Source organism: Lagenorhynchus albirostris, chromosome 21, assembly GCF_949774975.1.
Source record: "Lagenorhynchus albirostris chromosome 21, mLagAlb1.1, whole genome shotgun sequence".
In the NCBI taxonomy this organism is placed as follows: Eukaryota; Metazoa; Chordata; class Mammalia; order Artiodactyla; family Delphinidae; genus Lagenorhynchus; species Lagenorhynchus albirostris.
Window position 1 is genome coordinate 1,932,170 of NC_083115.1, and position 13,916 is coordinate 1,946,085.

The following is a 13,916-nucleotide window of genomic DNA, read 5'->3' on the forward strand; positions in this document are numbered from 1 at the left end:
GACATACTGGCTGGTCATTAGAATATCTTAAGTAATTTACCATAGACCTTGTGAAAGCTGTATAGCTGTTTTGCTTTAAGTATTAGTTTCTTCCACAGAGAACAGAAAATCAGCATGAGGAGTGATTCTAAAAAGACCATTTTTGTTCTTTTGTGATCCGTTTTCCAAAAGGAGTTACAAGATTTTCTTTGTCTGGTGGGGTTTTTAAAACCGTTTTCTCATTGCTTGCTCAGTTCTTCCCATTTTCGTCTCCATCTCCCTCTCGACTTATTCGGCATTTGTTGGACAAAATACATACTTAGAGTTGGATTTGTGATATTTATACAGATTGTTAAAAACAGCTGAACTGGCACTGGAATGACCACAGGAAGTGATTTACTTCCTCTGGCCAGTTTCTCTTGCATCTCCCAACCCCTGAGAAGTAAGACCTCAAAGAAGTTAGGTTCAGGAGTCGTCACGGTGCCTCATTACTACACGCGGCCTTATGGTCATGCAGTCAGCTAAGAGCTATGCAGAGGAAGTGAGAAGTTTCCAGTCAGAGACGAAACTGACTTGCTCAAGGTCATACAAATAGATACTGGTACTGTCTTTTTTTAAAAAAAAAAAACTTTATTTAGATGTAATTTACACACCATATAGTACCCCTGTTTAAAGTATACAATTCAGTGGGTTTTAGTATATTTACAAAGTAAATATAATCTAATTATTAGTCTGTATATATTCAGAAACCATAATCATTTCCAGAAAGGGTAAGGCCTGGCATTTCAAAAATTTTTGTGGCAATTAATAATTCACTTAGGGCTTCCCTGGTGGCGCAGTGGTTGAGAGTCCGCCTGCCAATGCAGGGGACACGGGTTCGTGCCCCGGTCCGGGAAGATCCCACATGCCACAGAGCAGCTGGGCCCGTGGGCCATGGCCACTGGGCCTGCGCATCCGGAGCCTGTGCTCTGCAACGGAAGAGGCCACAGCGGTGAGAGGCCTGCGTACCGAAGGAAAAAAAAAATTCACTTAAACTCAAGCTAAGCAGAATAAACATCCTAAGAAGGACATCAGTTTCATTGCTATTCTTAGATGGTCAAAGCCATCAAAGTTGATGTGTCTGTATATACTTATATATTCTATATATGTATATACTTATATATTGTCTGGCAATTTATCAAGGTCTTTTATAACAATATCTCTTCTAGTTCTTAATAGTCCTTGTGGCACATACTCAGTTAGTTGTTGACTTATCTCTAGTAGGTTAAACAACTTTCCCCAAGATCACTTGGCTAATTGGTGTGTCCAACTTTAACGCTGAGACTTGAGCTCAAGCCTCAGCCTAGTTCAGTACACTGGGTTCTTTGTTGGTTTATTTTACTAACTCAGATTAGAAATAACTTGAGTTTTGTATTACTATATCCTGTGTTTCAAATTTGTTGATATTTTAGTTACTTTTCAATTATCTGCAATAAGACCTATTTTATAAGAACCTAGTAATCAAAGAACTATTTTTAAATAAAATGTGTAACTAGAAAGTATGGTGTTCAGTGAATACATGAAACTCCTTCATTCATGTTAACTGAGTTTGTCTGCACATTGTAAGAAAATTATATTATTTTTAAGTCTAACACACTAGATACCAAATCACAGTATTTGTTCTTCCCCTACCAGATTATGGAAAGAATTATGGACCTACCCACTTTACTGAGGCATGCATTCAGGGAGGTGTTTTCGGTCGGAGGCCTTTTCTGGATGTTCCGTATCAGGATAATACTTTGTTTAATGGGGGCTTTTTTCTACCTTATATCGCCTCTAGATTTTGTGCCTGAAGCCCTGTTTGGAATTCTAGGCTTTCTCGATGATTTCTTTGTCGTATTTTTGTTGCTCATCTACATCTCTATTATGTACCGAGAAGTAGTAACACAGAGACTCAACAGATGAGATAATGAGTGCACTAAAATATTTGAGCCAATGTGTAAAATCAAACAAAAGGACCATGGCAGTTTAAAGCATTTGAATATTATCTTACAAGTTTAAAACCACTGTATGACAAACATTTGATTGTCATTTGCAAATGCCTAGCAATATATGACTGGAATTTTTACATGTTGCAGGTCCCAATAGTAAGGTTAGAATTATAGTGATTTACAACTGTATCTTCATTCTGTGTTGTCTATAAAGTTGTGGAAAAATATGGAATTATATAAAATGGGATGCTTCTATATCTTCTCCCCCACCAAACTATTCAGGTTAACTGGATGTATAGTAAGGTGTTGTCAAATGTACAGTTTATCCAATTCATCCTTCTCGGTGAGTACCCACATGATAATATATTGCTGTGAGACTCACCTAAGTATTTTGGTTACAATAAAATATTGTACAATATTGGGGAAAAATCAGTGTTTCTTTGAGTAGCTAGGTTTTGTTCATTTGGAGCAGTTCTGCTTTTCCATTCTGATATAATTCTTTGCTACCAGCTGAAGGGGAAAGAAGAAACTTGAACTTTGTTAATTTGATTTTACATTCTGGTTTACAGAACACTTCCTTAAGTGACAGGAGAATTAACAAGTTGTGAGACATTGGACTCCAGCCAGCACTCTTGATATTCTCAGTTATGGCATTTCAGTAAGAGTTTGGTCCTTTTATAGGAACAGTATATAAAAGTTACTTGTAAAGGGAATTTTTGTTTCAGGAACCTGGGTGATACTGCAGACACATAACAGTTTGGTACATTCCTGAGGAAGGTGGTTCTCTGTAGCTGTGAGCATCAAAGACCTGAGGAGGGTACTAGGAACACTAAATTTGACAAGAGAAATTACTGGTGAGCTATAGCAACAGAATGTACAGATTTGGTTAGTTTTCTCTTGTCAGAACACTTTTGTAATACTGTCCCTAGATGACAGAATATAGCCCAGATTCATCAGGCCTTGTGCAGAATGAGATGATTCAGCAGGAACGTTATCTTGGTTTTTGGATGACTACAGCATAAGTACTTAACGCTCTTTTATGCAGTTTTCTGTTTGAGAAGAATCAAAACCGCAAGTATTACGAAATCTTAACTCCCTCAGCTGGCACTGCCCTTGAGTGACCTGGACAGCAGGGTAGTCACTGATCCCCAGGGCTCAGGCAGTGTCAGCTCTGCGCCTGGCAGCCACTGCTAGTCATCCTGTCCACTCATGTATCAGTGAGCCTCACTGTCAGTCTTCCAGGTGAATCAGAGGCCATCAACTGATGAGATGCTGAATGATACATCAGTAGTGTCTTGTAATTTGGGCCTAAGACAAAGCTGCTGCTTGTCACAGAGAAAAACAAAATCCTTAAGTATAGCACATTGTAATTAAAGCGATTTCTTGCATACCGTTCATTTAATCCTCAAGAGAGTTAGGTGAAGAAGACAGGGCATTACCTTCCTTTTCATAGATGAAATCCCTGACGTAGATGAAAGGGCTTTTTTTTGTCTGAAGCCATGCACAGATAAGTGACCGAACTGGTATTAGACTCCTAGGACTCCTACATGGGGAGAAACTGGGATCCTTTGGAAGACTTTTGGAATATACTGGAGTAGAACAGCTTGGGTTCTCCTAAGAACAAAGGTTTAGAAAGATTACATATCAAGACTCCACGAATCCTGATTCACCATGTCCAAATCAAACTTCTCATAGAGTGGCACACTTCATAGGAAAACGTTTCAGCTGCAGTCACTAACTTGAGAAGCTAATGAGTAGGAGTTCTTTACACCACCCTTTATCAGTCTCGAAACGCGTTGCCTACCAATTATAAATTTGGTGTGGGGCTACAGCAAAGCCATTTTTGAAAGGTTTTAATTTTCTGTGCATGTGTTCTGCTTCAAGTGTCACACTTACAGTACTTTTATTGTAATATTTGGAATTCCTTCTAAGACTTTCCTGGTAGAGGCGTATTGTACCAACTTTTGTAACATACAAAAACACTGTAGGAAGTCTTACTAAGTTGAAAAGGGAATATGCTGTCTTCTCAGAAGTTTAGACCTGTTTATTATGTCATCTTTATTGATCAGTGATAATAAATGTAGAAGGGATCCGAGAGTATTTAAAGCAAGTAGAGTCAATCAGTGTTTTAAATTTTTAAACATCATAGTAATACTTCTGTGATTCAGAGTTAGAGCATATAAATCAAAGCAACAGTTTGGATTTTCGTAAACAACAATATTGTAACTTTCAAAAAACAGATGGTCCAGCCCCAGGAGCAGATGATAACTTGGGCAGCTCTGTGGGGAGGGAGACAGAAGAAACAGTTGTTCTAACTGTCCACTAGAACAGTGGTTCCAGCTGCTATAGTTCTCAGCACTGAAAGTAACACGGGAAGAAAGGACTGTGCTGGTCCCTGTGGCTGTGCGGATACCTACCTCACAGAGCTGTTTCAGAGGACTGACAGTTTGGTTCAAACCTTGTGATTTAAGAGTTTGTCAAGCAGTGACTCTTTTGAATAAAAGCAACATATCTAAAATTAAAGAGTAGCTGTTATTGTCTGGTTTCTTTGACACTGCTTTAAAATTCGAAACTCCTGAAATAGCATTCAATACAATGGTTGCAGTGGCTTTCTTTTTCACCTCATCACATTTCTAATTAATTTTAAAATTTTAAATGTAGAAATGTTTTTGAGAAAAATTATTTAATGTGGGCAATCTATATTAATTCTGGACAATAAGGGTGAGATTGGAATCAGTACCCTTGCACCCTGATTCCCCACCCCTATTTCTTTTGAGTGTGTATTTTACTGAAACTGTATAGTTGATAACTGAAATGTTCTTTTCTGAGTTTGAGGGATAGGAAAAGGGCACTCAAGGTTTTAAGGCCCTAAGGCTTAAAGAGTTTCCCAAGACCAGGTTGGTAGGCTTTAAGGGCTGCTGACAGGAGGCGATCCTGTCACAGAGATAAAGACAATCGTAGAGCTTTTGCTGTTCAGTCAGAACCAGACCATCTTCACAGCATCAGTATTTGTTTGAAGCATCGAGTTCCTGACTGCAAGCAAACCTCAGGTGTTATCAGTCACTGTCCCCTCCACCCACTGCCTCCTCTGACTTGTCCCATGTCCAGAACGGGGCATGAGGGGAGTACACACCCGTTAGACAACACTGAGCATGTCTGAACACTGTCCTTTTTCTTCCAGACTAGTGGCCTTTTAAGGGGAATGTAGTATGTGACATAGGAGAGGGCTATGGGCTAAATAAAGATGTTTTAAACTTCACTACATCTAACAGTTTAGATTTTAATTAATTTTAAAACACAAAATTTAAAAATAACTACTCAAAAATATCTAATAATTCAGATCAAAACACTCACCCTGCTAATCGGTCTTAGAGGAAACCTATAGTTAACATCTACATGGAAATTAATCTTTGTTTCACGAATCCTAGAATGTTAACAGCTGTAAGGGACCTTAGAAACTGACTAGTTTTTGTGTTTTCTCTGTGAAAATCAGATAAAACCTATGGATAGCTCCCCCAGAAAAATGCATATATACACATACATATAGTTTTGATTCATTTTCAGGGGATTCAAAGAGCTGACCATTCATGGATTCCAAATTAGAAATTCCTCAGTCCTACAGCCTAACTCTACAGGTGAAGATAATGAGGCCCAGAGAGAATGAATGTGAGGGTATTTTAAAATAAAAACTGTTTATAGAAAAAGCAGCATAGTTGGATAGAAACTAAAATCTAAACTGTTAGAGATCAGTGAGTTTAAGGCATCTTTAGGCCTTAGTCTTCTCCAACATCAAAAAAGTGGTGTATTTTTCTTCAGTTTATCAAGCAAGAAGACAAAGTGTACCCTGCTAGAAAAACTGAGACAAAACCTACCCTTTTAAGGTCAAGGGTTAAATTTTCCTTTTTCCCTAAAAAGTGTTCTATTAGTAAATGAATTAGCTCCCAGCCTCTGAAGACTCTGAAGAACATCAAACTTCTAACTATCCTTCAGTTCATCCCTATTTATTCCCTTTCCCTTAAATGGTCATATAAAGCTACGCATATATTCACTTTCAATATTTACTGAAGTGGTCAGATGAAGAGATCATAAGAGTATATAAACATCTCTCTCATTCTGTAAAAAAAATGGCAGTTTTGCCTATCTTGTGTGGCCCTTGTTTGCTTAATAAGCTATTTTATTAAAGTAGAACAAATACCAAACATCTTATAGAGGTCAGATGATGAATTATCATAAAGTGAACACACTGTTTAACCATCACTTTGGTCAAAAGATGCATTACCACCACCATCCCATAAGCCCCCCTTCATTGCCTCTCTCCCCAAAAGTAGCCTCTTCTGACTTTAGTTTTACCTACTTTTGTTTTTTCACTCTACAAAAAACAGAATCATATAGTGTATTTCTTTTGTGTCTGACTTCTTCAACATTATGTTTGTTAAGAATCATCCAGGTTGTGGGACTGCTTTATTTTAATTGCTATATAGTATTCCACTGTATGACTGTACCACAACTTACTCAACTATTAATGGACGTTTGGGTTGCTTCCATCAACATTTTTAAAAAGCAGACAATCATCTTTGAAAAGTAAAAATGCTTCCTTGAAGTCACCCCTTGACAAGTAAGGAACAGTTATTCCAGCCTTAGGAAATGTTAAGAAATGGGCAAAGGAGAAGCCAATGATGGGTGCAGGTTAGTTTAGAGGTACTGAAAATTATTTTTCTATTAAGCAAATAAATTGATTTGCAGACCACACTGTGAAAATTTAGTTCGGGGGACTGTTTTTTTACAAAGAAAAATACAACCTTTAGTTCAGTTCAGTAATATATGTATTTTAATTACATTCAATTCACCTTACCAGTAAATTTACCATTTTCAAGTAAGGAAACATTAGGATGATAGTCAACACATAATAAAAATGTTTATTTCATTTCCAAATTATGGAGAGCTAGAAGATAGAAGGGGAGGGGAGAACAGAACTTGGCTGAGGGAAATCCAACCAAACGACTGAAATGACTGGATCACAAGCCTCAAAAGGGCACCCTGGACTGGCTGGGGAGCTTCCACGCTTCTTTAGTAGCCTGCATTCCCAACCTCAGAACTATTTATACTTTCTTTCACGTCTGACATTCCTCAGTCCTACAACCCCAAAGCTTCCGGAATCACTCCCTCCCCTCCCAGGCCTCTATCCTGTTGGGGGACATAGTTTTTTTTTTTTAATTTTTTTTTTTTAAGGCCGTCAGCATCTCAGTAAAAGGCACCACCGTCCATTTATCTTAAGTTGCTCCAGCCAGAAACTCACGCTCAAGTCACCCCCGATATCTTGATCCTTTTCCTCCTCATTCTCGTTTTCATCCATCAGCAAGCTCTGGTGCTTCTGCCCCTTACACATGTCTCTGCTGCCACCACCTCAGTCCAAAGCTGCCAACCTCTTGCTTGCCTGAAACAGCCCCTTAGTTGGTCGGCTCAGTTTCGCTGTTGCCCCTCACTGATAAACTCTTCCTTGAACAGCCAGAATGACTTTTTCAAAATGCTTAAATGGCTGAGCGGCTTCCCACTGCGCTAACATCCAGACCAACAACTTGCTGCTCTTCAGCCTCACTTCATGCCCTCCTTCCCTGGCTCATGGGCTCGACCACACAGCCTCCATTCAGCTCCCAGAAAAGACAAAACTCCTTCCTGCCTCAGGGTCGTAGCACACATTCCTTGGGCCAGGAACGCTCTCCCCAGCCTGCCCACCTTCCTTCTTTACACCGCTACATGTTTTTCCCTTCCTCTGGTTCTCAGATTCAACGGCCCCCTTCTCAGACAGTAGGCAGTGACCTCTCCTCCGCCCTCATTCACCCTTCCAGCGTTCTAACGTATTCGGGCATCTTCGCACAGTGCGATTCTTTTATATTTTTTATTGTACGCCTTCCCCTCAGTAGAACATAAGCGCTATGAACACGGGGGCTATACTAGTCTTGCTCACTTCATCACGAGCCACGAGATTACCGGCACCCACGGAAGAGGCAAAACCTCCCTCCGACTGAAAGGCGCGTCAGCTGTCGGCGATTCCCGACGCAGCACCTGGGGACGGGCTAACTGAGATCGCTACAGCAGCCAACAGCCTCGGCCCGCCGGCTGCGTGCGGGCGTCCGCCCTCGCTGCTAGGCGCCGGGGCCTGGGCTCCTCAGAGCCTCGCGATACCTGAAGAGGCAGGTAAGGCGATGGAGGCCAGCGGGCTGGGAGAGGAGGAGTCCACCTAGTTCTAGGAATCACGCCATCTGTGGCCGCGCTTTCAGAGAAAAGAGCGCAACTGCCCAACGCCCTCAGGTTTACACCTGCCCTACTTTAGCCCAGCGGACCCAACAGACCGTCTAGCTCTCCACCCTACACCGTCCGGGATAAGTAACCCAGCGAAGCACCGTAGGGGCGGAACCGGCCCTGGGCTCCCGCCCACTCCCCCTCCCCTCCCCCCAGGCAGTTCCTTCTTCCTTCCGGAAGCTCGGAGGCCCCGCCCACTTGCGCAAGGCCGAGCTCGCCTCGCGACACGCCGGGCCTCAGCCAATGGCCTTCGTCCCAGGGAACGTTACCTCTGACCTCAGGGCTAATCAGAGACAGTAGGACGAACTCATCGCGAGAGGTGAGGTTGAAGCTGCCTCCGCCATTTTGGAGATGGGAGACGGGCGATGGCTGTGGTCCTTCTGCTAATGCAAACAACAAAACGAGCACATGAGTCACTCCGAATAAGGCTCTCATCACTCTAACTGCTGACCAAAACTACAGAAGCAGTGAAGGTGTCAAAGCCGAGCGCGGCTACATCGATAGCAGCCTCAACTGCCTGCTGGGGCGGCAGAAGTTAAGTAACTGAGGACCGGGAGGATGGTGCAGTCCTGTTCCGCCTACGGCTGCAAGAACCGATACGACAAGGATAAGCCCGTTTCTTTCCACAAGTAAGTACTCTGCGCGCCTCGTGGGCTCGGCCCCTAGTGGGGCCGGGGGCGCGCGGCCGTGCTCGGGGGCGGAGCCAGGCGCGTGTCCGCGCGAGACCTGTGAGAGGGGCGGGGCGAGGGGCGGAGCTAGGGGCGGGGCGCCGTCGGCGCTCCGGGCCAGGAGCGGTGGGCTCGTCCCCGGAGTAGCCGCCGGCGCCCCGCCCCGGGTGGTGTTCTCGGCGCGCGTAGCCGCGCCGGCCTGTCCTCGCGCTTAGGCTCGCGCGCCGCTCGGGGTGGCAGGTTCGGGGCCCAAGGGCGATGCCTGGAGACCCGGCGGGTCGTGAGGTCTCCAGACCCGGAGGCAGCTGGTTTCATCACCCGGGTCGCGGAGTAGGCAGGTGGTAATGAGTCTTTAGAAGGGAGGCTGAAGCAGCAGCAGCGACGGAGAAGGCCCGCGTTTCCCTGCCTGCTGGAGGGGGCGTGGGGCGGTCCAGCGTCACAGCCGTTAGGACTGACTTGGCCAGGCGTCCGGGAGGATGTTTTGGACCCAGTTTCTAGGACCCAACGTTCAAGGACCAGTGAGTTTCCCAGAAGGGTTCAGGTACTGCCAAGATGAAGAGCTGTGTTTCGCGCACAGCGGCAGCGTGGGCAGTAGCAGGGTATCGTGCGTGGGGAAGAGCACTCTCGGAGGGAACGCGGCCCACCGCCCTCGGGGCTGCTTCATCCGGGAGGTGCCGCGGCCGGAGTCCGAGGAGGGACGGTCTTCTCTTGAGAAGAAAACCGCAGAACGGAATGATAGTGATCGTTCGATGTCTGCACGGTGCCATTTTCATTCAGCCAAATTCAGTGTTCACAAGTTTTACTACGTTAAGAAAATGTGGCCGTAACTTACGACTGTAAGTGGATAATAGCTAAAGAAATGAGAGTTAGTGGTAAATCATACAAATTATTTATAGCTAAGTAATTACAAAAGCAAAAGCAAATATTCAGTTTGGGGGTGGGGACCTTTTTAACAGGGAATGTGGGCGCATTTTATAGGTTTGATAGAATATGAGAGGAACAGAAATAAGAGTGTCTAGAGCATAGAGAGAACTTTTTTTTTAAGATTTTAATTAAAAAAATAATTTTTTATTTTTGGCTGCGTTGGGGCTTTGTTGCTGCACACGGGCTTTCTCTAGTTGCGGCAAGCGGGTGCTGCTCTTCGTTGCCATGCGTGGACTTCTCATTGCGGTGGCTTTTCTTGTTGCGGAGCCTGGCGCGGGGGCTCAGTAGTTGTGGCACACGGGCTCAGTAGTTGTGGCTCACGGGCTTAGTTGCTCCGCAGCATGTGGGATCTTCCCGGACCAGGGCTCTAGCCCGTGTCCCCCTCATTGGCAGGCGGATTCTTCTTATCCACTGTGTCACCAAGCAAGTCCCTTTAAAGAGATCTTGAGTATTGATGTTTCCCCTTCCGAGAAGGGGATAGAACACTTAACACTTCCAGGATTCGGTTCAGTATGTCCTTCTATTACCTCTTGATTTATTAGAATTTCTGAAAGCTGATGAATTGACCTCCAGGACTTCCAAAGTGAAGGAGTAGGTCTGGAGATGGTGATGTGATCAAAGGCATTCAGTTCCCACCTCCCCATTTCTAATGATATGGCAGAGGGAATCTAAACATAGGGAAGACCCTTCACTGGCACTGCAGACTGGTTAAGGATGACATTCACACATCAGAAATACTGAGTTTCTGCTGGCTGTTAAATCGAAAGAAGGGCTAACCTGCCTCTAAGCCCTTATCTAAAAGAACAGTTTGGGGAAGTAAATGGGAAAGATCTTGACCTCAGAAAGAACCTGCATTGTAGTCCTTGAGTCTGGAGGCCCTGAGTGCTGAGTTTTATCAGTGATTGCTACCATGTTTGTACTTCTAGAGGCACTTCCAGCAGGAACCTTCTAGGAGTCCTTTTCTCACTTTCTACCTGATGGCAGTGGGAACAGCTATGCTGGGCAAAGAAAAGGGACTGCCGCAACGGTGGGTTAGAGCTTCCTGATCACAGCAGAGTCAGGCTCAGGCGTACCTCACTTGGAAGAGGAACTGTCGAACACAGATGCAAAGCACCCTTTTTTGGCTTCTTTCCAATCCCCCAGCTCACTAAATCCTTGACCTGGAAGAATAAAATCACAATAAGTTTAAGCTCTTCCTAGCTCCCTTTATCTGGGCCTAATGGACATATTTCAGTTGATTAAGAGGTAATTCGAAATGAATACTTTTCTCTATTTCTTTCTCACTATGATTTAACTAATTTGATTAATTCATATTTGTCATACTGATTCTGAGAATCAAAAGCTTCTTTTTCTCAGTACATAGTTATAAATGTGCAATTTTGTTTTATAATATGCAGAAAATCACTGGTGAAAAAATAATTAATACAAATTCACTCTATAGCCTGTATTTTTACCTGAAACTTTTAGTGTCTTCAGTATAAAAGTTAAGCATTAAAAACTGAGATAAACAGATAGTGGACCTATACGATTTACCCTTGTGTGTTTAGATGTGTGTGGAATCCCTGTATCTGTTAGTGAAGGTTATTTACAATATCGCTGCATGTGGGCCTCGACCCCAGCCTCCCATCACTTAACTCTGCCACCTGCGTGCATCTATCCACATGGCTACCTTTTAATAAGAATATTTTTTATAATGTAAATTCTTAATCAGCCTGTCCTGTTTAGATTGTATATGTCATTGTATCTGACATTCTTATAGCTGTTATGTGATCAATCAGATTCCTGTAAGAAATATTGCTTTTTAAGAAGAACAAAGATACCATGCTGGGAGGGATGACTTATATTCCACATTAGTGGTGGTCACTTTAGTTATAGGATTTTAAAAGAAGTACATTTTTAAAAAATTTACTTGATTCAAGTCTAGTTGATTTATAATGTGTTAATTTCTGCTGTTCAGCAAAGTGATTCAGTTATGCATATGTATACATTCTTCTTCGTATTCTTTTCCATTATGGTTTATCTCCGGATATTGAATATAGTTCCCTGTGCTATACAGTAGGCCCTTGTTGCTTATGCATTCTCTATATGTAATAGTTCGAATCTGCTAATCCCCAACTCCCACTCCATACCTCCCCCTCTCCCACCCTTGGCAACCACAAGTCTGTTTTCTATGTCAAAACAAGTACATTCTCAACAAACTAAGGTAATAAGGACACAACTAAACACTGTCAAAAAAAAAAGATTGGCAGGGCTGGTTTTTTAATCAAATGCCTCCTTGGTGTGTTAACACCGATGTAAGCTAGTTCTTTTCTAAGCAGGAAAGTCTGGGTGTGCCTTTTTTTTTTGAATAAGGTTGGAAAACTGAATTATGTCGTCTTCTTAGGTTTCCTCTTACTCGACCCAGTCTTTGTAAAAAATGGGAGGCAGCTGTCAGAAGGAAAAACTTTAAGCCCACCAAGTACAGCAGCATTTGCTCAGAACACTTTACTCCGGACTGCTTTAAGAGGGAGTGCAACAACAAGTTACTGAAAGAGGATGCTGTCCCCACAATATTTCTTTGTACTGAACCACATGACAAGGTAATAAGTGTTTTAAAATACTGGGTGGTTTTCTGTTTATAAAATTAATGTGTTCACTGTGGAAAATCCAGAGTAGTGTTAAGAAAATAAATGTTGCCTGGAACCCATCACTTGTAAATAACCACTGTTCACAGTGAAATACTTTTAAAAAATACAAAGTGCAGTTTATTAAAGTTAAATATCCTCACACTAAGAAACTCAGTCTAGCTTCATAACTTACTTTGAGATCACTCTGTAGTCCTACTTACATGTTGATAAGGTTTGATTTTTCTTTGTCAGTGATAGTTCAGTTTCAAAGTATTTTTCCCCTCAGTTTTAAGTGCTTAATATTTAATTAAATCTTAATAATCATTCTGTGTTACTTGCATCCCATTTCTACTTCAGAAAGAAAAGTACAATTAAAACTTGAACTGTTTTCTCATTTTAGAATGTTTCTATACCGAGGAGACAGAAATGAGTCTAGTATTCTTAAATTCCACAGATGAGTTCTTGTGAACTGTTTCGTCATGAAACTGAAACGTGCTCTGCATCTTTGTTTTAGAAGGAAGATCTTCCAGAGCCCCAAGAACAGCTTCCCCGACCTCCTTCAACACCCCCGGTTTCCCAGGTTGATGCTGCTATCGGGTTACTCATGCCTCCTCTTCAGACCCCTGATAACCTCTCCGTTTTCTGTGACCACAACTACACTGTGGAGGACACCATGCACCAGAGGAAGAGGATTCACCAGCTCGAACAGCAAGTAGAGAAGCTCAGAAAGAAGCTCAAGACCGCACAGCAGCGGTGCAGAAGACAGGAGCGGCAGCTGGAGAAGCTAAAGGAGGTCGTGCACTTCCAGAAGGAGAAAGACGACGTCTCCGAGAGGGGTTATGTGATTCTACCAAATGACTATTTTGAAATAGTTGAAGTCCCAGCATGAAGAGTGAAATTTGTGTTGGTGTTCAGTGGGGCAATACCACCTACCCTCTTCTAGCCTGTAGAGGAGTTTCATTTGAAAAAAACTACACTTGGTCACTTGTATAAAAACAATTCAGAATATTTTTTTAAAAGAATAAATTAGATATATACTGTAAAATTGTAAATGTTTTGTTTGTAATTTCAGGGTTTTTACATTTTAACAAAATATTTTAAAAGTTATAAACTAACTTCATTGTAAGTTGGTTTCAAGATTGGGGATTTTTGTTTCTTAATTTGAGTATTTATAGAAATGATATGAAAATAAAAAGTAAAGAGAATGATAACAGTGCAGTAAGGATGATTTAAGTTTAAAGTTTAAAATTTTAAATGAACACTTTATTCATTTAGAGAGAGAGAACTTAGTCACATTTTAAATCAGAAGCATGGGACAATAACTTCTCAGAATATATATATATATATATATATATTCTTATTCACATATTCTTATTTGTAAAGTCAGCAGATTCATTTATCTTTCTTAATCATTTATCAAAGATAAATTGGCAAGTCAATACTTAAAAAAAAAAGATTGGTTGTCTTTA

At 42.0% G+C, this 13,916-nt stretch overlaps 2 protein-coding genes across 13 annotated transcripts in view; both read left to right on the forward strand.

The window, feature by feature from the left end:
* The window catches only part of RNF170 (ring finger protein 170), a 29,982-nt gene extending 25,510 nt beyond the window's left edge, over positions 1–4,472 (forward strand). For all 9 annotated transcript variants that reach the window (XM_060136768.1, XM_060136769.1, XM_060136760.1 and 6 more), the window contains one exon: positions 1,654–4,472. In XM_060136768.1, the coding sequence (XP_059992751.1) occupies positions 1,654–1,923 (270 nt within the window). In that variant the 3' untranslated portion in view covers positions 1,924–4,472. The remainder of the gene's footprint in view (positions 1–1,653) is intronic.
* Positions 4,473–7,045: 2,573 nt separating this feature from the next.
* Positions 7,046–13,492, forward strand: THAP1 (THAP domain containing 1). Of its 4 annotated transcripts, XM_060136758.1 has the most exons (4): positions 9,654–9,753; positions 10,768–11,086; positions 12,225–12,420; positions 12,962–13,492. In XM_060136758.1, exons 2-4 carry the CDS (start codon positions 11,061–11,063, stop codon positions 13,334–13,336), a joined length of 597 nt encoding a protein of 198 aa, XP_059992741.1. In that variant the 5' UTR covers positions 9,654–9,753; positions 10,768–11,060; the 3' UTR covers positions 13,337–13,492. The 4 variants fall into 4 exon arrangements, with proteins under 4 accessions (XP_059992740.1, XP_059992742.1, XP_059992739.1 ...); XM_060136757.1 differs by lacking the exons at positions 9,654–9,753; positions 10,768–11,086 and adding an exon at positions 7,046–8,878; XM_060136759.1 differs by lacking the exon at positions 10,768–11,086 and having other exon boundaries at positions 9,062–9,753; positions 12,902–13,035.
* Positions 13,493–13,916: the final 424 nt, after the last annotated feature.

Bases quoted from the DNA above. Each gene is read 5' to 3' on its own strand.
- THAP1 (XM_060136756.1), top strand. From the start codon at position 9,470: ATGAAGAGCTGTGTTTCGCGCACAGCGGCAGCGTGGGCAGTAGCAGGG. The intron at 9,754-12,224 runs GTAAGTGGATAA...TCGTCTTCTTAG, and splicing joins TGTGGCCGTAACTTACGACT to GTTTCCTCTTACTCGACCCA. The intron at 12,421-12,961 runs GTAATAAGTGTT...TCTTTGTTTTAG, and splicing joins GTACTGAACCACATGACAAG to AAGGAAGATCTTCCAGAGCC.